Below are 27,984 nucleotides of genomic sequence, written 5' to 3' on the forward strand. Positions count from 1 at the left end.
TGAAATCAAATGTGTAGGGGCATATCAAAATGAAAGGATCATCATTTTCGCATGCTACTGGTTCTCTTTAAAAGTTACAAAATTTACAGGCTATCACCCTTTGGTTCTTTTCTTTTACATAAAAATACTAGTTTACAATGAGGCCAATGTGAATTACGTAAATTTCGGAATTGATGCAGTAACCCCTTGACTCCAATGACGTATTTTTATTTAGGTTAACCAAGCTTCTACCAGGCAGTTTTATCCAAGTTAGGGAGGATCTCTAGTAAGCTAGTGGTTAATAGGTAGTTAATAACAGGTGAAAGAAATATAACGGAGATAACATTACCTAAGTGACGGGGATGTGAGTCGTTCTATGGGGCACTGGAGATTTCTTACCACCTCTTTCTGAATGATTTATTCCCATACCACAACTCAATATCTTCTTGCATGTTAGTGGCATAAACTATTTTTAGCCTCTGGTTCCTTCTTCATTGCATATTTAAAGAAAATCATGAGAAAGTTAAGGTTCAGTATGAAAAATCGGGGAAAGGTGCAACAAAACGTCCTCCTTCACTCAGAATACGGCCTTAAGTGCAATTGTGGTGTTGATGTGATGCAGGTGTGCGTGAAGCTGGGTATGATGGTGTGCGTGCACTGGGCCTACGGACTGGTCACGCTACTCACTATGCTGCTCCTCTACATCTACATCGGGCAGGCGGCGCCTGGGGGACCGCCAGGAATCGCAACGGAGTTCGTCTTCCTTCTCTGGCTCAAGAACAAGTTTCTCAGGTGTATCGGGTGAGTTACAGTAGCCTATACGCGGACTGAATTTTGCACTAACAGTCAAATTCTTACAATGTTTTAGTGTATGGCATATTAACATACACATATGCCTGTCAAAACATACCAACAAAAAGTTGCACTCGTCTACTAGTTCGTTTAATCAAAAGGAGTATATATATATATATATATATATATATATATATATATATATATATATATATATATATATATATATATAAGTCAGGTATAATTATTCCCTTGTACAAAGGAAAAGGGGAAAAAGAAGTGTGTGGTAATCATAGGGGCATTTGTCTTCTTAGTATAATAGGAAAAGTGTATGGTAGGATACTTATTGACAGAGTTAGAGAAAGAACAGAGAAATTAGTTGGAGAAGAACAGGGAGGCTTCAGGAAGGGAAGAGGTTGTGTAGATCAGATATTCGTTCTTAGATCTTTAGTGGAAAAGTTTCTAGAGAAGGGAAAAAAGTTATATGCGGCTTTCATGGATTTGGAGAAAGCATATCACAGGGTGGATAGACATGGATTGTGGAAAGTGTTAAGAATATATGGAGTACATGGGAAGTTGTTGAATGCTGTGAAGAGTATGTACGATGGTGCGAAGGCTGCAGTGCGTGTGGATGGTGAACTAAGTGAATTTTTCTCTTTGAAAGTTGGGTTGAAACAGGGATGTGTCATGTCTCCACGGTTGTTCACTCTGTACATGGATGGGGTAATAAAAGAGGTACAAGGTAGGGTAGTGGATGTTGGAGTGGCCCTGGTGAGAGAGGATAGTGTTTGGAAACTCCCTGTACTGTTGTTTGCAGATGATACTGTGTTGTTTTGTGAAGACGAAGGGGAGCTGCAAGGCTTGGTGGATGAGTTTGGGAGAGTGTGTAAGAAACGGAATCTAAAGGTGAATGTAGGGAAGAGTAAAGTGTTGGTCCTTGAGAGGGGTGAAGTCAGTGAATGTACAGTGAATGTACAGCGAGGTTGGATGGTGAGGAATTGGAAAATGTGAGTACGTTTAAGTACTTGGGTAGTGTGATGAGTAAGGATGGAGGTTTGGAGGGTGAAGTGCTTGAAAGGGTACAGCAGGGAAGAAAGGTTGTTGGTTCTTTGAAAGCAGTAATAAGAAACAGGGATGTGAGCATGGAAGTGAAAAAGTTACTACATGACAGTATTGTGATACCAACTCTAACGTATGGAAGTGAAGCTCGGACGTTGTTGGAAGGACACAAGTCAAGAGTGAGAGCAGTGGAAATGAGTTATTTAAGAGGAGCCTGTGGAGTCACATGGAGAGACAGGTTGACGAATGAGGATATAAAGGAGCGTTGTGGTGTGGATGTGGATGTGATAGGAAGCATTATGAGGAACACACTGAGGTGATTTGGCCATGTGGAAAGAATGGAGGGTAAAAGACTGACGAAGAGAGTGTATGTGAGTGAAGTGGAGGGGGGAAGAGGGAGGGGGAGGCCGAGGATGAGATGGAGGGATGGGGTGGAGAGGTATATGAGAGAGGGGTGTGTGAGTTGGGAGCAGGGCAGTGAAATAGCGGGGGACAGGGCGACTTGGAGGCGATTTGTTTGTGGCCACCCCAAACGGGATTGAGGCGTCTGGCAATATATATATATATATATATATATATATATATATATATATATATATATATATATATATATATATATATATGTATCATTATCAGCCTTTTGAGTGTCCACTGCAGGACCGGCCTATCCCGACCGAAGTCGGGACAATACAGCCAATGTATCTCTACCAAGTGGTTAAGGCTGTCTAGTAGAGGTGAGAAGTGCTTGTAAGTGTTATTGTAGTGTTGGAGTGGCTTTGGATGTGTGTGTAGTCTGTGAACCAAGTGTAATCGGCCCGCGCAAGCCAACTGGGTGCAAGCATACTTTATAGTATGCGACACTGGTTCAACTACAGCACCCCTTGTATCCGCCAATGCAGTACGTGGCCGGGTGAGCACTCCCAAAGTTTATTACTCTGGTGGGGTGCGAACCCTGGCTCACCCATGTACGAAAACGCACACTCTACCACAGAGGCTCCATATATATATATATATATATATATATATATATATATATATATATATATATATATATATATATATATATATATCTATCAGAATGAAAGACTGTTCAAAGATATTTACTCAACTACTTAACCCAGCTCTACCTGTAAGAAGCTTGAACCACAGTCCTTTAAAAATAGTAAATCGTCTCCTATACAGTATAAGTATTTCCCTCAGTAATCGTATCGGTGAAATTACAGCAAGTTCATTACACGAACAGGGAAAAAGAGTATATTTTAGACATAACCGGACGGGGACGAGTGACGCAACAGTATTGGACAGCAATTTCCACATATTTGTCTCCACTGTATGCATATACAGTTCATCACATGTGAGTTATACTGGTGCAAAAGAATGGGTTTCTGAGCACTGTCAACACTAAGGGGTATAGAGCTTTATTACAGTTAAAAAGATAAACCCGTGTCATCACTTTACACAAATATTTCTAGTCATTATTGGTTACCTCTCACCTCCAGTGTCCAACTGGTGCGGTGGACACTGCATTGTTTAGGGTCAGGACAGCATTTCACTTAATAAAACATGCCACTCTAACCCAAGTGTAAAAGGACATGATAATACAGCATTGATGTATACTTCACAACAGACCGGCTAGAATACAGTGGAAGTAATGGATCTACAGTTACTGACAAAAGTCTTCAGACAGCTAAGTAAATCATTTCTTCTTCAGCAGGATATTAAGTACTGTATATGGAACCAACTGTCTTGCAGTATTAATATCTGAGAGTCTTGTGGGTAAGTATCTAGCTTCCATCTAGATAACCACATTCATGGTGAAATACTAAATAGAGTGTTTTTCTCTCGTCCATGTTACTGACGATGCAGAAACGACGAAACATCGTAACGCACTTAATGTTACTTTTCCCTTACAGGTTAAGATGGTAATTATATTCCATTAAATCTGTACCATGAAATTTCATGGCGGCTTTTCTAAAGTACATGATGATTCTTACTTTTTCTCGCCGACTTCTGCTGGAGGGACTGGTGGGTGAAGGGATCCTTCTTACTTTGCTATCCTGCATTTAGACACTTGCATTAGATATCATACTCACAGTCTACTCGGTAATAAACAGCTTCGATAAGACCAATAGGTTATTCTGCTCTTATATATTTTTTTATTAATTATTATTATTATTATTATTTTTTTTTTTTGACAAAGGAATATAAGCTAAGAACTATGGCTTCTTATAAATGTGGCATGAATGATGTCAAAGAGAAACTAGAGGTAAATGAGGATGGAGACTGAATAATCATGTGCTAATCTAACTAAAACTGAATGGTTACGAGTGAATGTGCGCAGCGAGCGAAAAGTGAGCAAGCGTGGCAAAGAGATGTTTACGTTCAGCTGAGAAATAAGCGGGCCGACACGACCCAGTCCGGCCTGACACGACATCGTCCGAGCATGATGGTTTTCAGAGGCTAATAACTTTTTTTCCACTTGAGATACAGGAGATCCTTTCAGCAGGTAGTAGATACATTCAACTGATTTTGTTTACTCATGAAGAAACCCCTTGAAATCCCAGCTTTCCAAGGGAATGTACCAAGGGCTTCAATTCACTATGAAATCGATTTTGAAAAGATTTTATGATCCAACACTGTTTTCTTGCATGAATTGTAACAAATAAATATCGGATATTACGCTCATAATTTTATATGAACGTTTTTTCTATGTTCAGGGGATGAAATCAGCAAGGGCAATCGCCCCATTTCTTGATTTTATCATATGTACATCCAGCACCCAGAATACCTGTGCGTTGTTGAAAACACGTGCCACCTCCTTTTGCAGAAAAATTGAAAGTTTACATCAAGATGAAATTATGATGATGGGTGTATGTACTTTACAAACGCTCACTCGCTCGTCACACGCTCACGAAGCGTACTTAACTGGCAGTGATGAAGGGCAGAGTATGAGATGTAATGGGGGCACATGCAGGACAAGAAGAATGAGAAGGTAAACGAAGAGTATGCGTAGTAGTGACCAAGTAGGATATGAATGAGAAATGGAACAGACTATGGAAGGATGGGGTCAAGAATGTTGAAGTGAAGATGAAAGTAATTTATTTATAAAGGCAATTATACAGTATGCATATGTCCCAACACATGACAGATGCAAAAGGAAAAGTGTTTGAAACGGTTCTTCTAAAGGCAAAAGTTTCAGTATATTATGCGCGAGTGGAAGGGAGGCTGTCAATAAACTGATGATATTGAGAACTCTATAGTGGACGTTTTTGCCCGAGCTCTGTACATCACTCATACCTTCTTTCAATAAACAGATGCACAGGCATAAAATAGAAAGGAGAGTCACAGCAGATCCAGAACACTGGGCAGTAATTGCATGTGTGGAGGAGGGACTGAAGAAAGATTTTATAAATGAAAACAGAGAAATGAGATGTGGATTGTCAGACCTCTACATACAGTAGTTATAATAATGCAACGAAACGAACGGGAAAAAAAGAAGAAGAAAAAAAAAAGAGCTCTCAATTAGATGCTCCAGTTCATCAGAACTTCATTTTATTTTTACATTCAGAATAATTAAGACCTCAGTAGCATATATTTACTGTCCAACTTCAAATAGTTCTTTAGAACTGTCGTTTGGTATGAACAGAAAAGTGCCGCGTGATTGTTGTGAGATGGAGTCAGGATTCCGGCTGTGTGGCCCATTTCACTGGGTATGCTGTTGATGGTTCTCCCACTTTCTTACTTTCTCTTTCCTTGTTTCTGGATCCCACCATACCCCATCCTTCGGTAGGAAAATCAAAAAGGTCAGTGATGATGATGATAATGATCTCACTTTCTTACTTTCTCTTTCCTTGTTTCTGGATCCCATCTCACCCCTTCCTTTGATAAGTTAAAAAAAAATAAAAAAAATAAAAATGGTCAGTGATTATGATCCCAATTCCATATTATCTGTTTCATTGATTCTGAATACTACCTTACCCCATCTCTGAGAGGAAAAAGATGATGATGATGATGATGATGATGATGATGATAATAATGATGATGACACCAATAACACTGGTTGTGGTGTGTGGTGCAGGCAGGGCACGGCGGAGTACGACCAGGTGGTCGTGGCGCCTCTGACCCCCGGAGTGGAGGTAACGGCCAACCAGTTAACCGAAGAAAACCAAGACTTCGCCGCCAGGTCCCGCTACCACCAGTCCACCCCCGGCACGGCGCTCCCGGACCCCCAGTAACACAGCAACACCCACGTCCTTCACGCCACGCCAACCCATCCAGCGCCAACCCACGCCATTCTACCAACCACCATTACATTAAGGGCTGTATGCGTAAACCTAAAGTCGCAAAATGGAATGCCATCCCGACTGTATAGACTATTTTTTGACAGTGATGTATGAAGCACCTTTAGTTAATAGGTATGGTCAGCCTGCATCCCACATTACACAGTGCAGTCAGCAACGATATAGGATGACCAAAATCATATTCCATTTTTCCCACGTTACTTTTAGGAATTATAGAAAAAATTGGAAGCCTGCATTCCACTTCGCGATTACAGGTATAAACATAACAACCGTAAGCCCCGTATTCTAGGTGGCATTGGAGATTTCGTAGCACCTCTTCTTTAGCGATTCATTTTGGATAATATACCTGATCATTATCTTGTATATTATTTATATCGTTTTAAAGTCGCCGTAGTTTGCATCAATAGGAGGTGAGAGGAAAATAAACTCTTCCTTAATTATTTATTTTGCATACTCCACCAACATCCCCGTGTATGTTATTCATATCATTTAAATATCAACATATTTTGCATGAATAACATACAATAGGATACTGAGGTGTTATTTGCAAAATAAATCACTAAGGAAGAGGTGTTACGACTCTCCAAAGCCATCCAGAATACAGCCGTGCTAGCCATTTGTCCGTATCAGTGTAACCAGTCCAGTACACGGGTGGAAAACTTGGTGTAGTGCTAAACAGCAATAAATACCAGGTGTTCGCCTCACCACTTCGCCAAGCCTCTCACAAATGGACACTATTCTCTTCAGTTTAGTAGGCTGCATATCACCTCTTCCTTAGTGATGTATTTTGCATTTAACACCTTAATATTCCCTTGTACATCACAGAGTGACCCCAGGGATTAAACAGAGAGGCTGCGTTAAGCACGTTGGAGTCTTTATAAACAAACAAACAAAAATGTATTGTGGACATGGTAAGCATATAAGTCAGATCAACTAGCCATATGCAGAGATAAACTAGTATGGAAGAAGTGCTACAAGGCTTGCTAATCTCACGAGAATACTGTCTAATGTCTTGCACACCAGCATCATGGAGTTCAGTGCTCTCATGTTCACGATCAAAACAACACAGTAAGTTGTCATCAGAGCTTTCATGAAGGTGATTTTTGCCAGAACACTTTGTACAACCGTGAGCAAGTTTCGTTAAAGCAGACTGAATGTACGAGTAAATAGGTTAATTTTTACATTAGGGCTACAAACTAATGCTTTTAATAACAAGTGTATTTGCTATCTCAGTGTTTTCTCAGGTGTAGTGAGGAAGCCATCGAAAACCCATGCAATCACACTGAAAACAATGCCACGTGAACTTGTGAGTCGGGTTCTGGAGTCTAGTCAGAGGGACGTGTGAAAACTCACTGAGCGTGGCCGAAAACACCGTAATGCACAATGCAAAGGCCACGGGTGAGCAAAAACAAAGAATAATAGAGTGTTAATTGATAATTAATTGATAAGGGCTGAAGTTTTGATGTATGATGTATGCAGTTAAGATAGGGCCTTGACTTTTCTGTAGGAGTTAGCAGCGGATGCTCATAACTTATATTTTTCGGAATCGTAACTTCTTTCTCTTCATGGCTGTTTATCTGTGGACAAAGGCATATGCGCTGTTATTCAGAAACCGCCTGGTACAGAAACAGTTCCAGTGGCCTGTGTTTCTTAACCCTTTCAATCCTATGACGTCTTGTTGCATTTTATTCTTGCAGTTTATAGACGATTTCTCTCCCCTTTTTTATTTCATGTTTTTAGCAACCTTAGGAAAAACATTTCGTATTCATGGAAGTAACAAAGAATGAATCTTAGTTCAACAGTTCGAGAAATCTCTTAACCTGAGTATAATAATAATAATAATAATAATAATAATAATAATAAAATGTATGTGATGGGACTGGAGTGGTTAATTCAGTGCACGCCAACAGATGAGGCTACTGCATGCCTCCACTTTCACACATACTGCCTCTTGGGTACTGCTTGTCCGCCGCGTGCTGACAACGGCGACTTTTTTTTTTTTTTTTTTTTTTTTTTTTTTTTTTTTTTAATGGCGTACTGGTGAGTTCAGTGAATCGTACTGACATTAACAACAGCATGATCATATTCCTGGTTATATAAACTGTCTCCTTCTGATGCATTGGGATCCAAGTCTGGGTATCACGATCGCATTGCTGTTTTTACTATAACTTTGGCTAATATTGTCATCTCTCCATCTTGAATGCTGAGTTGCAGCAATAACACTAGGGCATGATGCTAGTCACAAAGAAGTGCTATGGAGAGGATGTAGAGCCAAACACTCTCTTTTCTGCCACTGAGCTACGTGAAATAAACTGCAAAAGGACGAAAAACTGGGCCAAACTAAGGTGAAAGAATTTTGGTGAAGACTGTGGCCACCCTGCTTGAAGAAATCTAGTCATCTATATGGCTGCTAAGATGGAAAGTCAATAATCATTTTTTTTTTTTTTACTGAATTAGTCGATGTTCACATTACTGCGAACTCGAAATACAGCACTAAGGCACCTTGACCAAGGCAGCAACATCCCCTATTCATGTTATTCATGGTCTTCACCTTAACTTTTCACTTTCTTCATCCTATATACAATCACTTACTCCTCTGAGCGTTCCAGATTTGGTGCAGTTCCATCCAACGTTTTTATTCTTTTTCTCTCAGACAGACAGACAGACAAACAAACAAGCAAAGAAATAAACAGACAGGAGCAAAAACATTAAATTGACAAAGCTTGTCTCTTCATACCTGAATCAACGAAGTATCTGCGTTCACAACAAGTTTTGCCCAAACGCAAGTGGAAGCTTCGGATGTAGGAAACATAATTAGTACAGTAGAAACACAGTTGCGATTAAGATGGAAGCTTAGTTTGTGCAAAGGAAAGTTGTGCAGCAACATGATGCTGTCATTGCTATTAAAGTTTCTATGTAATTGTAAAAAATACGTGATATAATCATTCACTACCGTTTCATTATCTTAATATTAACCCTGAAGGTAGTGCCTTCATTTACGTGCAGCATTTTTTCTGGCTATGTCAAACACTGTTACTCAGCCGAGGGAAATCTGGCCGTCTGAAGGTTAATAAATGATCCTTGCAACCGTCTTTTTGTGGCAAGTTTCCACGGTGCGATAACCAAAATAAATATGAACTGGGAGAGCACCACAATGACACAGTTTCTCTTAAGAAAAAGAAATGAAAGTTCGTCACTGTTGGAGGTCACGTTAACCGTCCTTGCGATGCGCACCTGAGAAAAGAGGTATGTTAGGGCGCGTCCTCACGAACGAAACATTGTCGGTAACATGGAAGGAGACAGTATGGCCATCAGCCCCCGTGGACTGTTTGTGTGTGCAACATCACTCACCTAAAATGCTTCAGACAATGTTATGACGACAGGTATTCTGATGTGGATCCAGTGAAAATATTGATGACAAGATGTACAAAATTCTCAACAATATTTGAGGCAACGGCGAAATACTTGGTTCACTGTAAAATGAAATGAAATTCTGTTCGAAATACAATTATTTCTCGGTGATGCGTGTTATAGGTTGCACTGATAATGTCGGTCGTGTGGGCAACAACTGACAGAAGTTTGCCGAGACAAAATTGTATATATGATATGCCTCAAATATCTGTATTGGTGCCGACACGACTAATGTAGCGAGCATTGTTAGTAATCATTGTCAGAAATGTTTAAAATAATGCACCCATCACTGTTCCAGTGGTGTGAACTTACATCTGTCGATAAGGTAATAGCACAGTCAACAACACATGTTCATAACAATGTATTCGTTTGGTGTGGATGCGTCGCTGAAGAGCGTGGCTGGGATATATGAACAAAAAAGATGAATGATTCTCGGGGTGACTGGCCTTAGGGCTTCAGGTGTTAACCCACTACCTCTGTGGTACTGAACTGTTTACTGATTAATGGCCTTCAGAGTGTTGTTATGCCGGCCTTGAGGTGTTGGTGCGTTGGCCTTGAGGTGCTGGTATACTGGCCTTGAGGCGTTGGTATGCTGGCCTTGAGGTGTTGGTATACTGGTCTTGAGGTGTTGGTATACTGGCCTTGAGGTGTTGGTGTAATGGCATTGAGGTGTTGGTATACTGGCCTTGAGGTGTTGGTGATTTGGCCATGAGGTGTTGGTGTTTTGGGCTTGAGGTGTTGGTGTTTTGGGCTTGAGGTGTTGGTATACTGGCCTTGAGGTGTTGGTATACTGGCCTTGAGGTGTTGGTATGCTGGCCTTGAGGTGTTGGTGTAATGGCCTTGAGATGTTGGTATACTGGCCTTGAGGTGTTGGTATATTGGCCTTGAGGTGTTGGTGAATTGGCCTTGACGTATTGGTGTTTTGGCCTTGAGGTGTTGGTATACTGGCCTTGAGGTGTTGGTATACTGGCCTTGAGGTGTTGGTACGTTGGCCTTGAGGCGTTGGTATGCTGGCCTTGAGGTGTTGGTACGTTGGCCATGAGGTGTTGGTTTACTGGCCTTGAGGTGTTGGTACGTTGGCCTTGAGGTGTTGGCAAACTGGCCTTGAGGTGTTGGTATACTTGCCTTGAGGTGTTGGTGTATTGGCCTTGAGGTGTTGGTGAATTGGCCTTGTGGTGTTGGTGTTTCGGCCTTGAGGTGTTGGTATATTTGCCTTGAGGTGTTGGTATATTTGCCTTGAGGTGTTGGTATATTGGCCTTGAGGTGTCTGTGTTTTGGCCTTGATGTATTGATGTATTGGCATTGAGGTGTTTATGTGTTGGTAATGAGGTGTTGGGTGTTGGACTTGAGGTGTTGGGTGTTGGACTTGAGGTGTTGGGTGTTGGCCTTGAGGTGTTGGTGTATTGGGCTTGAGGTGTTGGTGTTCTGGCCTTGAGATGTTGGCATGCTGGATTTGAGGTGTAGGTTTGATAACTGTGGGACACTGGTTTGATCTAGTGTTTAGAACGCCCCAGTCGGAGTGAGTCCTTGAATAGGTTTGATCCCCAAGAGTTGAATGAAGGCTTTTCAATCATGTAATGCCACGAACGAAGAAGGTTGGTTGTCTGTCCTTAACTGTACTGGGCTACGGTAGCTTACCCTCGTAGGGGATAAAATGGATTCGGGTGTTATCTAGTCAATTTTTGGGCACAAATAGTCACTGATGGTGAGAATTTAGTCTGTCTTTAGACTAAGCAGTGCAATTGTTAGGCTGACTTGACTGAGGATCACATACATCAGTCATCCTGTCAGTTTCCTTTTCATGAGTGTAATGTAAATAAGTATAGGTTTCTGTACTTCTAACAGTACCGCCTGAACTCGCTCAATGGTTTACACATTCTATTTTCAGAGCGGAATTCTGTATTATGTCTTTGGCATTACAAGCTCAGTAGCTTACATGTTTGTTTGGGCTACAGTGTAACTTGGAGTATTGTGTACTATATATTCAGCTTATACGTGTAATATTTTGAGTTGCTTGATGTCAGTAGGTACAAGAAACATGGGAGCGTATTCTCATCGATAAAGGAGGCTACTTAGCACCTCTTCCTTACCTGTATATTTCTATATATAGGGTATCTACCCGTAAAGTTTCAAGGATGTTCTTTATCTAGTCTATATCAGTGTAAAATATATCAACAACATACAAGAGAATAATATGGTGTAATACACAAAATGAGCTGCTAAGAAAAAGGTGCTAGTAATCCTCGTCAGCCGACGAGAATACAGCCCAATGACCTAACACAGTTCTGCCTCCAGTGTAGGCGAGGCACACACGGACGGCGGACACGCGTTTCGCACAGGTTGTCAGTTTTCAGCAACGATGTGACTCTTTTCCTCGCACTCTGCCAATTTCTCTGTTTAACTTGTGTTACAAATCCTGACACGGCAAATATCTGTTTATCTATACCAATCTTTACCTATCTATTTATCTATATTTATCTATCTTTCTGTTTATATATATATATATATATATATATATATATATATATATATATATATATATATAAATAAAACACACACCAAGAACAGCAAGATCTTTCTGTTTTCAGTGCAGTAAAAATAGTACTTAAAATACTTGGACCACTGTTCTCCTAAAAAATTTTTATTTTAATTATGTTTGTACCGTACATTATTACACAGTACATTTATGTGTATGTACAAATACTTATACAATGTATAATTATAGGTAACATTATTTCATGCTCTCTAAACCAACATGGTTGACTTACCGGCCATTAAATTACATGAGAGAGAGAGAGCGGAGCTAGGGAAGGGAATAGTTACTTCTTTGTTTATAGCAGGGGTTCTCAGACTGCCATGACCCACGTGCTTGTTTTTCCACTGTCCATCATAGCTTTCTGTTTTAATAATCTCCCCTCTGTGTCCTTCTCAAAAATATGCCTCCCGCAACCCGTTATCAGAAAAAACTGATCATGCCACCATACCTCAGCTGGCATCATTATCATTTATGCAGCTCTTCCCTCCAACCTGAACAGTCACACCGTAAACAACTGTACTCGTTACAAGCCTAATAATTGCTGTCTAATTTGGATGAAGTATTGATGCCATCAGCAGGGCCCAACCCGGCACTAGCAGGATAAGTATTAACCCATTTGTGTTTAGGGTCTTTATAAAAGGACGGAATTAGGCATTTCCGAGTCAGTAAAGGAGTGATCTCCAGGATACGAACCGATAAGCTTTGCTACCATGAGCCGGTAGGTGGAGGGCGGTACGCTAAATGGCCTACCCTTTCAAGAAAACCCTTCCCACAGGAACCCTGGGCACAGACGGATGAAATAAATCAAAAGAATGGACACGTTTAAGAGTTTATGAACATAAATGAACAATATGCTCACTTTATATAATAAGACTAGAGTTAAAAATTATAAAACAGATATACTTCATTACCGCATGCGTTCAAGAGTGTAACACTTCGTTCAAGAAAGTGTTCATATTAACATTTGTTTTATAACAGACTAGATGGTATCCAAAATCAGCGTAAGTTTCTTCCCAGTGCGTTCTAAAGAATGCATATTTTTGAGTATGGCAATGTATCTGAATATGTAATAATAGTGCCTGAGAAAATATCCACTTGGAAATATTATAATCGTGCTGTCAAAGTGCACCGTCCCTAAGTGTTATTTTAGGGAGACTGACTGACTCGTATGTGGCAAGGCTACAGTTTGGCCCAGTACTCATACAGTTTACTCTGATTTCAGTACTGGTTCGCTGGCGTTCCCTTGGCTCAAAAGGCACCAATTATCCACACTAGTGTGACAAAACCTCGCCCAGCAGTGGCGCTGTTCTGTGTCCATTACGGTAAATTACCCACTACAAGTAACCAGGATTTGGTATTACAATTACAAACACTCTCCCCAACACTGCAAATAAGTGAACATTTTACAAAAAAATTCACTTGTATATTGCAGTCATCCTTCGACCCATCTGAGTCCGGTTCTAGACCCGCAGTTTGAGAACCCCTGGTTTTTATGAACGAAAAGCATAACAAAGCGGGTATGTTTGCGTGCCATAAAAAATGGATTTGCAACACCTCTATAGGCTACATATAGATCCCTGTATTGTAATTAAATATAAAAGTTGGTATTATTGTGCAATGTACAGTATATGCAGGACCTGGGAGGAGGGTGGTGAATGTCGTAGTGTGGATGGTGTGTGGTTTCATGGATGGTATTAATAGTAGAATGTGGGACAGGGACTGGGGTGCCAGGATGGTGTGCACAGTGGTAATGGCGTGTGCTGGGAAGGGTGATGCATGTGGTGATTGTGTGGTAGTGGTGTGTGGTGATGATGGTATGTGATAAGAAGGGTGGTGTTGGTAGCAGCACGTAGGACAGGAGTGGGACGTCAGGGTGGTGGTGGTGTGTGATGGGAAAGGTGGTGTGGGTACCAACAGGAAAATCAGTATCTTCCTAAAGTTTGGTGAATGCAGTGTGAATAGGCAGAACCATCCGAGACAGGCATTAGTTCAGGGAAGGATTTGGTTATGTGTTAATAGTTTTCATAATCTTCAAAACTAAATTAGGAAGATGGTTGGTTAGCTGACTGCACACATCTCAAGAACCAATTATTGCCGCCATCAATCCGACGACATTTTTCCTACTCCATCCTTGCCATGTACCACAAGACGCTTGTATTCAGTTTAGGGAAGTCCTTCCGAACTGGAAGGGTTAGAAAAATTTCATTTACCCCTCCACTGCAAGTGGCTACTCCGAATCTGAATTACGTCTCTTGGAGGTAGGGAGACTCCTAAAGTACGTCACTGGATTAAGGCGTCAACCACCACACTGCCACCAAGTACGGCGTAGGATCGTGTTCTTGTCGGTTGAGAAAGCATCCAGGCATCTCTTCCTTATCAGTTTATTTCTACATATGCCACTTTAATAATCTCTAGTACTGGTATGTTATTTATGCAGCCTATGTCATTATCAGAAAGACGTAAATATGCACAATGTCTCAAAGGAAGACCTACTAGAAAGCCTACTAAGCCGGCGAGAATTACGGTCTTCACATCTATCACTGCGGTGGGAACTGGTACTGACCCCTTCAGTTCGACGACCTAGTTATTTTTACACTTGTTCTACTCAGACGATTTCATTCAGTTTGGGGAGAGGATTGATGACCTACTACTTTTTGCTGTTGTTCTATCTACATTATCTTATTCAGCTTAGGAGACAATATTCGAAGTGAAGGGGTTATGTAAAGCCCTCATGAAGTCCATTATTACAGGGACCTCTTCTTTGCTGAATGTAACCGTCACGTAGAAGCAAAAATACTATAAATTTTACGTCCTCTAGCTTAAGGGGTAACCAGTTGATGTGACCGCTGCCACATGCAAATATGGATCAGAATTATTTTGTGTGGAACCAAATTGGCGATGTTTTGAAATGGTGATACAGCGCAGGTTAGCTCCCAGGATGCAGTAGGAAGTGTACTGATGATGACGTGCACAATAATTACACACATATAAATATACTATTATTCTTTAGTTGTGTGTAAATACCGCTGCTTACGAATATAAATGAAATGCAACTATTCAAAGTTTATTCAGCTATAAATGTATATACTGTATTTATGTTTACTGTACTAATTGTATAACTGAGATACTGAAATCAATATAAATCTGATATAAAGATCAGTAAGATGTATGTTATATTCAATAAATATTTTTGTAAAAACTCTCCCATACTCATTACCTCTCAGATTGTAGCCTTGGTGGGCAAAGCCAGTGACTTTGAAGCGTTAGTCAACTTACTGGTTGAAGTTATGGTAAAATCGTCAGATTCCAGTGGCAATTCAAAACCGATCCACCGGACCTTCTTCCTCTGCCCGGGAGTGGAGTTCCGGTAGAGTCCATCAGACCTGCCAGGCTGAGGGAGAGACCACTGGTCATTCCTCCTCCACTACCTGGGGGGCTCCCAATGAGGGCATTGTCTATGTCTCAGCCCGCCCCTCAAGAGGGCAAGCAAGACTCCCCTCCTGCTCCCCCCCCCCCTCTACAAAGGGTGGAGACTGCTCCCCAACAGGACTCCTGTTGGACAGTGTCTGTAGCAGCCCTGTTGTGAGCCTGGGTGTCCTGTCCCTGCAGCCCACCCTCCGATGCCCCCAGCAGCTGACAGACTCTCCAATGGTGAGCAGCCACAGACGACCCCTGACGGCCTTCCCCTCCCGGTGAGACCACAGCCCTCGGACCTCGAGGGGCACCCCACAGCTGACCCCAGGCCCGGACCAGCCTGGACCCTCCTCCAGGACTCCCATCATGGCCAAGGGCAGGCGCCGTGCAGGGTGCCTCTTAGCCCTGTTTGGACCCAGTCCCAAGGGCCACCACACTCCAGGAAGGGGCCGCCCATCACGCCGCCCTCCAGATTACACCAGACTCCAGAGTGCACTACCCAAGACCGGCGCCCCTATTGGTAGCACACCCTTGACGGCCCTCCTCCCACACCAGGCCGTCACCTGTACCTACCTGTGACTTAGCCTCTGTGCGCCTCAGTGCCCCACCAGTGGTGTTATCAACTCTGTGCAACATTTGTGCCCCATCCACAATGTTATAGACCCTGAGTGATATATATCCCCCACCCCCCGTCCAGAGTGTCAAGACCCCTGTGTAATACTTGTGACCCCCCCTAAAGTATCACGGACTCTGTGTGTTATGAACTCTGTGTTGTGCTAGGCGTTTTTGGGTTGGCTTCCCGTCCTAAGAACGCCTAGAGGGTAGCTGGGTTCCTTTTCTGGACCGGAGCTTAGACACAGTATGAGAGGAACAGAGCATAAAAACACAGGGCAACAACCTTACACATATATTGACAAATTCTTTGCTATGGAACAGGAAGACAGTTTACACAATATGCTAAACAAAATTAATACATAAGCTGGCAGGTGGGTTTTGAGTATCACACAGGCTACTAGGTAGACAGGAGTCTAAGTCTGAGTCGGGAGGCAATACACAACTTGTACAGTCCCTGCACAGGAGGCTCGTTTCCAGTGGGAAGGCAAAATATAGGTTTTACTAGTTCAGGGATATTTACTCTGACACTGACTCCGGTTCCTGTTTCACAATGGTTATATGCTTGATGTCACTGATCTCTGTTTCTTGATTCACACAGGGTGGATGTACACTGACACAGAGTTGTAATAATGACACTGAGTTTTTGCCTCTCGCCTTACACAGAATGGATATAGACTGTCTCAGGTGTTTTTCCTCACTTTTGCCGCGACTCTTGCAATTTCCAATGATGCTCGTCAGCGGAGACGTGAAAGTGCGGCCCTATTCTTCACCAACATACGTGGCCTTAGCACAAATTTAAACTCACTTCACTTTTTCCTTCAATCTATATCCCCTCTGGCCCTTTTCCTCACAGTCACCCTCTACTGATATATCCCCATTTTGTTTTCCCGGTTCCCATCTCCTCACAAACTTCCGTAACAAGGGCGGCACCTGTTGTTGTATCAAATCCCAATATGCAGTTGACACAATTATAAACATCACTTCATCCAGTTTTGATTACTCATTGTATAAACTAAATTGTCAAAATATTACTAATATGCACGCCTCCGCCGCCAGACCCCCCACCCCGCTACGAAGCCACAGCCCCATCCCCATCACAGGAGGACACCACGGCGGGGCAGGTGAGTGCAGGACTGGCCCAGAGCAAGACGGGCGCTGGGGCACCCCTACCTTGTGTCCCTCTTCTCCTCAACTGACCCAACTGCGACGTCACAGGAATGCGACACTACTTCTCAGCCGGAGCAGCCCTCACCAGGGTCGGGGTGGGACTGCTCCAGATATAGTCCCAGGCAACGCCGCGGTAATGGCCACTGTACATACCGGGGAGGGAACGGCCACTGTATGTCCCTCAGTTGCTTCCCCCTGCAGCCCCGCGGTAACGGCCACTGTACGTACCGGGGAAGGAATGGCCACTGTACGTCCTTCTGCTGCAGCCACATCTGGAGACCGCTTTGGTGTGCTAGCTATTGAGCACACACTGACAGGCAAAGGCAGGAGGAGTGGAACCACGACAACGGCCACTGTATGCGTCGGGGAGGGAACGGCCACTGTATGTCCCTCGTCCACCTCCTCCTCCTAAGGGAGTAGCCCTGTGGTAACGGCCACTGTACGTACCGGGGAGGGAATGGCCACTGTACGTCCCTCAGCTACTTCTCGTTGGGCAGGCAGACCCGCAGCAACGGCCACTGTACGTGCCGGGGAGGGAACGGCCACTGTACGTCCCTCATCTGCCTCTTCCTCCTTCGGGAGCAGCACCGCGGAAACGGCCACTGTACGTACATGGGAAGGAACGGCCACTGTACGTCCTTCTGCTGCTGCCCTTAGAGACTGGAACCACAACAACGGGCACTGTACATGTTGGGGAAGGGACGGCCACTGTACGTCCTTCATCTGCAATCTCGAGGGTTCTCCCGGAGGGGAAGGCCCCTTGCACAGCCAGCTCACTACCTCTCAGCTGCGTGGGACGTCCTTCTCTCTCTCTTTCCAGGTGTGGTTCCCCGGAGGTGCTGCCGTTCAAGGAGTGGTGGGGAGGTCCTGTCCCCAGAGGCCGGGTTCCTGCCCAACAGCCTGTCCCTGGACAACGATGGCCCCTGACGGACACCCCGCAGGAGAGGTGCTGCAGCCAGCCCCTGACGGCGCCCCACCCTGTAGGCAACTGCAGCACCAGGCTTCCCAGGGCCAGCCTGCGGCCCCCCAAGGCGCGACCACTCAGGCCCCACTTCCCGTCAGCCCTCCGCCCAGAGTAAGAAGCGGCAGGCCTGACTCCTGACGCTGTTCGGCCCCAGTCCTGAGGGCCACTTACCAGGTCAAGGCCCCCAGAGGGAAGGGCCTCCCTGCACCCCAGACCGGACACGCGCCTGGGCGGTGACGCCCCTGAGAGCTATGCCATGCCCCCTACAGAAGAGCTCTCCCGAGGGGCCCCCTCCCACTCCCGGGCGCCACCTCTGTTAACCCCAGGCATAAGCAATCCAGTGACGACACCTTCCACCTCCAGAGTCGTGTCAAAGACTTAGTGAAAGTGACAGTTGGTGAATGTAAGACAGAAACAATACACCAAAATGTGTGACGGTCAGTGAATATGAACAGTGAGCCAGAAACAATACACTAGAAAGTAATGGTCAGTGAATGTGAACAGTGAGACAGAAGTAATATACCAAGATTTCGATCCCATCTTACCCAAGGTACAGTGTTTATACCTAAGCCTTTCGGAACCAGGGAAATGTATTAGTAGCGGCCCGAAACTAACCAAGAAGAGTCCATAAAGACAGAACGTGTGAACAGTGTCACCGAGGCTAAGTGACATTCCCTCGCGCCGTGACTCAGGTACATACACTGTGCCCATGTGATATGTATGGTAGTACTGATTAACCTTGCGCTTCACTCCATCCATATGTAGCGTATCCTGACGTGTGTATTAAATGACAATTGTGCATTAACTCTAACACCTATATTGTGCTCTTGTGACCTGTCATGTATATGTGTATTGAAGAAGTTGTAGACCCCGACATCAATACGTTACTTATGGACACATTGTATCAAAAGCAGTAACTCTGTCACTTTGCCTCTTCCATAATCAGTATATCTTTGTTTATGTATTGTAAGGAGTTTGGATTAAGACAATAGATGTGTTAAGGTATACTGCCGAGTTTTTATGCCCTGTTCCTTTGTGAGTGTTCTACTTCCGGTCTAGAAAGAGGACCCCACTCAGTCGCTGGTGTGGTGTCTTTAGGACGAGAGGTCGGACTAAAAACACCCAACATAACACTGGTGGCAAGCGGTGGTTCTGGATCCGATTAGAACACGGAGGAACAAAAAGGGAAATCTTGCACAATGGCAGCCAAACCTCACATCCAATTGCCAAAGTTCAACCCTGAACAATACGACATCGATTTATACTTGGATATAGTTAAACCCTTATTAGACATAGGGTTTGACAACGACAGGGAGAAAATTGCCGTCACACTACCTAATCTGGGCAAAACTGTGGCAACTATAGCCACAAAAATCGTTTCCGATTTAAAATGGGACCAATTCACACATATCGTGAAACAGGAAGTTACGCCATCCCTGGGCACACTGTAGCCTTATCGCAACTAGACTCCATCACATACGACGGAAGCTCGTCACCGCTGTATACCCGGAAACAGACGCAAAAACCCGGGAACAGCTTATATTCCACAAACTCCTCAGGATCCCTCCCGGTTTCATTAAAGAACATTTTATAATACATGAACCGACAGGAGACCGGGATAAAGAAATCAATTTAATGAGGCGCCTTGTAGCCGTCCACGCCACTCCTCAACGCACCGACGAAATCAATCAATTCCCCACGAATCTCATCGCCATCAACCAGTGGGAATTTTCTCCTTGCTGCCACGAATGCCCAATCCAAGATATCCGTGAGCAGCTAAAAGCTGCCCGACGCAGCAAAACAACACAAGGGCGCCTACAAGCCTCCCAACCATACGCCGATTGCCCCGAGCCACAGGGAAAGAAAATACCAAGAAGGCACAGAAGGCGCCCCCCGACTGCCCCCGCATCCCACTGTAATGAGGGGGGCCACCTCACATCTCCCCCAGTCTACGACAGGGGGAAATGTCATGATTCCTATTCCTCTCCTCTCACTATCCCTTCTGTTTTACCTTCCCCTATTCCTAACTTTCCCACCTCATACACCACTTTCTCCACTAATATCGCCTCCCCCCTTCCTATCCCCCCTCAACACAAAGCCTGCCTTCCCCTTCACAGGCCTCCTAGAACGCTTACCTCATCTTTCCCTAACCTACTTCCTAAAACCACCACCTCCTGTCTACTGCCTTCCACCTACCACCCCGCACCACCCACCACCATCACTTCACCACCACTCGCCATTCCCGCCAACACGGTCAACTCATTCGCCTTCCTTATCCCACCCTCCTCCTCCTCCTCACCCTTATCCACCTCTCTTTCTTCGCTCACCTCCCTCAACCCACCCTCAACCTCACCTTCCCCACGGACCCCCTCCCCAACTTCACCCTCAGCTGACACCCAGCCAGCCTCCTCCGATCCCAGAACATCACTATCCTCTCCGCCCGACACACCTCACTCTGCCACCTCACCTTCATCCCCTCCTCCACCCCACAACTCTCCGCCACCAACCCACACCCCCAATAACTCACCACCACCAGAGATGAGACTTCAACGTGTCGTCTGGCATCCTCTACACGGACCTCGACAGAGAGTACGAGGGACACACCAGCTCCTCCGCAACCTCCACCACACCACACGCACTTCCACACTCCACCTCACACTCAACCCACACCAAGAACCCAACCACATTACACACCACTGGACCGCCCTCCTCCAACACATCACGCCTACCCACCAGACCTCCACTACAAGTACATACCACCTCCAGTCATGGGGCCGTGACTTCTTTACCACGGACAGTGGTAATATGCGCGCCTCCGCCGCCGGACCCCCCACCCCGCTACAGAGCCACAGCCCCAGCCTACCCCAGGAGGATATCATGGCGGGGCAGGTGAGTACGGGACTGGCCCAGAGCAAGGCGGTCACCGGGGCGCCCCTACCTTGTGTTCCTCTTCTCAACCGACCCAACTGCAATGTTGCAGGAACGTGACACTACTTCTCAGCCGGAGCAGCCCTCACCAGGACTGGGGTGAGACTGCTCCAGATACAGTCCTAGGCAACGCCACGGTAATGGCCACTGTACGTACCAGGGAGGGAACGGCCACTGTACATCCCTCAGTTGCTTCCTCCTGAAGCCCCACGGTAACAGCCACTGTGCGTCCTTCTGCTGCAGCCACATCTGGAGACCGCCTCAGTGTGCTAGCTATTGAGCGCACACCGACAAGCAAAGGCGGGAGGAGTGGAACCACGATGACAGCCACTGTATGCGTTGGGGAGGGAATGGCCACTGTCCGTCCCTCATCCACCTCCTCCTCCTACGGAAGTAGCCCCGCGGTAACGGCCACTGTACGTACCAGGGAGGGAAAGGCCACTGTACATCCCTCAGCTATTTCTCGTTGGGCAGGCAGACCCATGGCAACGGCCACTGTACGTGCCAGGGAGGGAACGGCCACTGTACATTCCTCATCTGCCTCTTCCTCCTTCGGAAGCAGTGCCGTGGGAACAGCCACTGTACGTACCAGGGAAGGAACGGCCACTGTACGTCCTTCTGCTGCTGCCCTTAGAGACTGTGGACACTGTACGTGTTGGAGAAGGGATGGCTACTGTACCCCCTTCATCTGCAGTCTCAAGGGTTCTCCCGGAGGGGAAGTCCCCTTGCGTGGCCGGCTCACTACCTCTCGGCTGCATGGGATGCCCTTCTCTCTCTCTCCCTCCAAGTGTGGTTCCCCAGAGGTGCTGCCGTTCCAGGAGTGGTGACGAGGTCCTGTCCCCGAAGGCCAGGATCCTGCCCTACGGCCTGTCCCTGGATGACGCCAGCCCCTGACAGACTCCCCGCAGGAAAGGTGCCGCAGCCAGCCCCTGACGGCGCCCCACCATGTAGGCGACCGCAGCACCAGGCCTCCAGGGCCAGCCTGCGGCCCCCAAGGCGGGACCGCTCAGGCCGTGCTTCCCATCAGCACTCTGCCCGGAGTAACAAGCAGCGGGCCTGACTCCTGACGCTGTTGGGCCCAGGTCCCGAGGGCCAATTACCAGGTCGAGGCCCCCAGATGGAAGGGCCTCCCTGCACCCCGAGCTGGACACGGGCCCGGGCGGTGATGCCCCTGAGAGCTGTGCCGTGCCCCCTACAGGAGAGCTCTCCCGAGGGGCCCTCTCCCACTCCCGGGGGCCACCTCTGTTAACCCCAGGCATAAGCAATCCAGTGATGACACCTTCCACCTCCAGAGTCGTGTCAAAGACTTAGTGAGTGTGACAGTTGGTGAATGTGAACAGTAAGACAGAAACAATACACCAAAAAGTGACGGTCAGTGAATATGAACAGTGAGCCAGAAACAATACACTAGAAGGTAATGGTCAGTGAATGTGAACAGTGAGACAGAAGTAATATACCAAGATTTTGATCCCAACTTACTCAAGGTACTGTGTTTATACCTAAGCCCTTCGGAACCAGGGAAATGTGTTAGTAGCGGCCCGAGACTAACCAAGAAGAGTCCATAAAGAGAACGTGTGAACAGTGTCGCCGTGGCTAAGTGACATTCCCTCACGCCATGACTCAGGTACAGACACTGCGCCCATGTGATATGTATGCTAGTACTAATTAACCTGGCACTTCTGTCACTGGGTTTTGTGAATTTAAAAATTAAATAAAGGTTATATGTTTTGCTTGAAAATAGGGACAAAGAATGAACTTGTGAAATCAAGCAGTAAGTTTTACTTTATGCCGGCTTACTTCGCCGATTCTCTAAGGATGAGAATTTATAAACTTTCTCAACAGTACACAGCAGAGACTAATTACTCACGAGTGCTGTTTGTAGTACTGTTAGCCTCTCGAGAAAGTGACTCCACCCCTGACAATCAATCTATCTATCTATTGCCAGACGCCTCAATCCCGTTTGGGGTGGCCACAAACAAATCGCCTCCAAGTCGCCCTGTCCCCCGCCATTTCACTCCCCTGCTCCCAACTCACACCCCCCTCTCTCATATACCTCTCCACCCCATCCCTCCATCTCATCCTCGGCCTCCCCCTCCCTCTTCCCCCCTCCACCTCACTCACATACACTCTCTTCGTCAGTCTTTCACCCTCCATCCTCTCCACATGGCCAAACCACCTCAGTGTGTTCCTCATAATGCTTCCTATCACATCCACATCAACACCACAACGCTTCTTTATATCCTCATTCGTCAGCCTGTCTCTCCATGTGACTCCACAGGCTCCTCTTAAATAACTCATTTCCACTGCTCTCACTCTTGACTTGTGTCCTTCCAACAACGTCCAAGCTTCACTTCCGTACGTTAGAGTTGGTATCACAATACTGTCATGTAGTAACTTTTTCACTTCCATGCTCACTTCCCTGTTTCTTATCACTGCTTTCAAGGAACCAGCAATCTTTCTTCCCTGCTGTACCCTTTCAAGCACTTCACCCTCCAAACCTCCATCCTTACTCATCACACTACCCAAGTACTTAAAAGTACTCACATTTTCCAATTCCTCACCATCCAACCTCGTTGTACATTCACTGACTTCACCTCTCTCAAAGACCATCACTTTACTCTTCCCTACATTCACCTTTAGATTCCGTTTCTTACACACTCTCTCAAACTCATCCACCAAGCCTTGCAGCTCCCCTTCGTCTTCACTCAACAACACAGTATCATCTGCAAACAACGGTACAGGGAGTTTCCAAACACTATCCTCTCTCACCATGGCCACTCCAACATCCACTACCCCACCTTGTACCTCTTTTATTACCCCATCCATGTACAGATTGAACAACCATGGAGACATGACACATCCCTGTTTCAACCCAACCTTCAAAGAGAAAAATTCACTTAGTTCACCATCCACATGCACTGCAGCCTTCGCACCATCGTACATACTCTTCACAGCATTCAACAACTTCCCATCTACTCCATATATTCTTAACACTTTCCACAATCCATGTCTATCCACCCTGTCATATGCTTTCTCCAAATCCATGAAAGCCGCATACAACTTCTTTCCCTTCTCTAGAAACTTCTCCACTAAAGATCTGAGAATGAATATCTGATCTACACAACCTCTTCCTTCCTAAAGCCTCCCTGTTCTTCTCCAACTAATTTCTCTGTTCTTTCTCTAACTCTGTCAATAAGTATCCTACCATACACTTTTCCTATTATACTAAGAAGGCAAATGCCCCTATGATTACCACACACTTCTTTTTCCCCTTTTCCTTTGTACAAGGGAATAATTATACCTGACTTCCAATCCTCCGGGACTCTACCTTCCTCCCAGGCCAATCTGCACATCTTCCACATCCATTCTACTACTATCTCTCCCCCATGCTTCAACATTTTACCACACACTCCATCAATTCCTGGGGCTTTCCCTGATTTAACTTTCTTCATTGCTTCCACAACTTCTATCCTACTGATTTCTTCCTGTCTTCTCACCTCCCTCCTTCTCCCAGCCATTCCCCAGCCACTTATACTTGCATTACTTCCGTCCTCTACGTTCAACAATTCCTTAAAGTGTTCTCTCCATCTGCTCACTTTTTCTCCCTTCTCCACTAGTAATCTACCATTTTTATCTTTCACTCCCCTGCTAACTTCACTTCCACCCTGTCTTACTCTTTTCACCTCTTTCCAGAACATTTTCTTACAGTCCCTCCACTTTACACTCAAATTTCTTCCAAATTCCTCATCCACTCTCTTCTTACTCTCTCTTACTAATCTTTTCACCTCTCACTTTCTTTCTACATATAACTCTTCCGCCTCTCAACTTCTTCCACGCCCCTATTTCTCATCCATTCATTGTATGCTTTCTTCTTTTGTGCCACAGCCTGTTTCACCTCTTCAGTCCACCACGCTGTTCCTTGCACCCCCCTCCGTCTTCTCTTCCTTCCACACACCACATCACATGCTGCACATATTTCTTCTGTAAATATTCTACACACACCTTCCACGTCTCCTATCTGCTCCAATTCATATTTGCCCAATCGTTCCTCCACTTCTCTCTTATACTCTGCCTTTTTCTCATCCTCTTGTAACCTTTCCACTCTCCTTGCAACTACTCCTTCCTCTCGTCTTTCCCTTCTTCTATTCCTCCAACTTACTTGAACTTTAATTCTAGCCATCACCAAGTAGTGGTCAGAAAGTCCACTCCCCCAACCTCTATACACTCTTGCATCCATTACACATCTTCGCATTCTTTCATCCACACACACATAATCAATCATTGCCTTCCTTTCATTCAGTTCACCACCCACCCTTCTCATCACTCGCCATGTATACCTGTGGATCATTTTGTGCCTGAAAAGGGTATTGGCTATCACCAACCCTCTCCCAGCACAAATAACTAATGCTAATAATGATAAACAGGTTCTTGCCGGTGCATAAACTCCTGGTTGGCACAACGGATTTAAGCTTAATACAAAAGGACTGGCCTAAGTACCAGTTATGAATAATGTAAAGCATTTAGGCAAACTAGGAGCAGCAACTAGAATGAGCTTAATGTGGAGAAATAAAACACGAGTTTAACTATACATTAAGCTCAAAGGAAAAGAACTGTAAAATTTATTAATTACAATGAAATAAATGTACGTTAAATAAGTCTCAAAATGAATTCAAAATAATAAGAATACACTCACTCAAAAGCTAAACTTAAACCTAGGAAAAACGAAAAGAAATACTGGTCAGTAGAGAGGGCTAAGCGGAATGACTAGGCGTCGGTGCGTAGGACGGACACTGCACACACGCTAAACCTCTTGCCGATTCACACTAGGTGGAGATTCAGGAACTTGCTGTACAACGGCGGCACTGCTCCACGCTGGGCCAACGAACATGCTCTCACGACGCTCTAATCCTGACTAAGTTTGAATTATGGAAGGGGGCGAGGGATGGCCGTGCTTGCTCCAACGGTCAACAAAAATAAAGTGAGCGATACACACCCACAATAAATCACTCAGCGAAGGTGCTAATGTTGCGCGCAAGGACCATCACTTATGAAACAGTGAAAAATGTTCTGAAAACCGTCCCAATCGAGTGAATACGTGGACGATTAAACTGAGCGATACACATTGAGAATTCCACTAAAATTCGCGGTTTTCACCCTGAACAAAAAGGTACGAACCTACAAATACGCTCGCGCAAGTTCGTGACAGCTTCGCTCCATCCACATGTAACGTATCCTGACGTGTGTATTAAATGGCAATTGTGCATTAACTCTAACACCTATATTGTGCCCTTGTGACCTGTCATATATGTGTGTATTGAAGAAGTTGTACACTGACCCCATCAATACTTTACTTATGGACACATTGTATCAATAGTAGTAACTCTGTCACTTTGCCCCTTCCATATTCAGTTTATCTTTATGTATTGTAAGGAGTTTGGATTAAGACAAAAGATGTGTTAAGGTATACTGCCGAGTTTTTATGCCCTGTTCCTTTGTGAGTGTTCTACTTCCGGTCTAGAAAGACGACCCTGCTCAGTTGCTGGTGTCTCTAGGACGAGAGGTCGGAGTAAAAACACCCAGCATAACAATTACCAAATATATCTGTGTAGTCTATCGCTCCTCCAATGCTACTTCGGAACCCAGTGTATTTGATTCCATATCCACACAGTTGAGTAACCTTAACCTTGCCCTTAGCACCGAAATTACCGTTTTGGGTGATTTTAACTCACATAATGTTGAATGGTTATTGCATTCTGCCAGGACTGATGACGCTGGTCTTGAGTGCGAGATGTTTGCAGAATCTTCTAATCTCACTCAGCTGGTAGAGCAACCAACCAGAATACCTGATAATCCTGACCATAATGCCCATCTCTTGGATTTATTCTTGACAAATAATCCAGATTAATAAGGATAGAGGTACTGTCACCACTTGGATCCTCTGACCACAATCTCATCAAAGCCTCATTAGTTACCCCCCCCCACACACCTCCCCGTTCTGAACCCGTCAGGGTGACCCGATGGCACTTTGATAGGGCAAACTGAGATGGATTTAGAAATTATCTTGCTGACATTCCATGGCACTCTTTCTTCTCTAGTGATCCCAATTCTACCGAGTCCCACATTTGGACTTAATACTAGCTGGTATGGATTTATTCATATCAAGTCAACAGTTTACTAAAAGATCGAACTCTCCAAAATGGTTTGATGGCAACTGTGCCAGTGCAACAGCCCAAAAGTCATTAGCATATAACTCTTACTTAAAATAAAAAACATCTGAATCATTCTCAATTTAAAATTGCTAGAAATCATGCAAAAGATGTAATAAATCTAGCTAAATCAAACTTTCTTCAAATGCAAGCGTCAAAACTACTTAACAACCCTAGAGAAAATAAAATATTCTGGTCAACTCTTAATTCTTTCAATAATAACTTTAACAAATCATCATCCATTCCCCCACTGAAATCTTCAAATGACCCACGTGCGAAAGCAGATATTTTTGCCAGTACATTTGCCAGAAATTCTACCAAAGACTATCCCAGCCAGAACGTCCCAGTACTAGAACTTGACTCTCCCGAAATTGTTCCACTTAAAATACAGACAAGATACGTAAAATCCATCCTAGACAATTCACCCACCAACAAAGGTCCAGGTCCAGATGGAATTCCACCAATTGTTTTGAAAAAGTGTTCCCCTGAACTTGCCTCTGTTCTAGCTATATTATTCAGACTATGCATATGTGCTTCTTCATTCCCAAATTCATGGAAAGAAGCCAATATCCACCCAATTCCGGAGAAAGGAAGTTCCTCTGACCCCTCTGA

General features: G+C 44.8%; 1 protein-coding gene and 1 long non-coding RNA gene across 2 annotated transcripts in view; one reads left to right on the forward strand and one right to left on the reverse strand.

The window, feature by feature from the left end:
* The window catches only part of LOC145393498 (solute carrier family 12 member 8), a 102,967-nt gene extending 96,780 nt beyond the window's left edge, over positions 1 to 6,187 (forward strand). The window contains exons 12-13 of the mRNA XM_080267625.1: positions 602 to 780; positions 5,909 to 6,187. Of these exons, the coding sequence (XP_080123751.1) occupies positions 602 to 780; positions 5,909 to 6,065 (336 nt within the window). The 3' untranslated portion in view covers positions 6,066 to 6,187. The remainder of the gene's footprint in view (positions 1 to 601; positions 781 to 5,908) is intronic.
* LOC145393500 (uncharacterized) overlaps positions 1 to 27,984 on the reverse strand; it is a 145,669-nt gene that overhangs the window by 61,002 nt on the left and 56,683 nt on the right. The window lies entirely within an intron of this gene.

The sequence above is a fragment of the Coenobita brevimanus genome, chromosome 24 (genome assembly GCF_032717465.1).
Source record: "Coenobita brevimanus isolate Jiangsu-jjx chromosome 24, ASM3271746v2, whole genome shotgun sequence".
Taxonomy (NCBI): domain Eukaryota; kingdom Metazoa; phylum Arthropoda; class Malacostraca; order Decapoda; family Coenobitidae; genus Coenobita; species Coenobita brevimanus.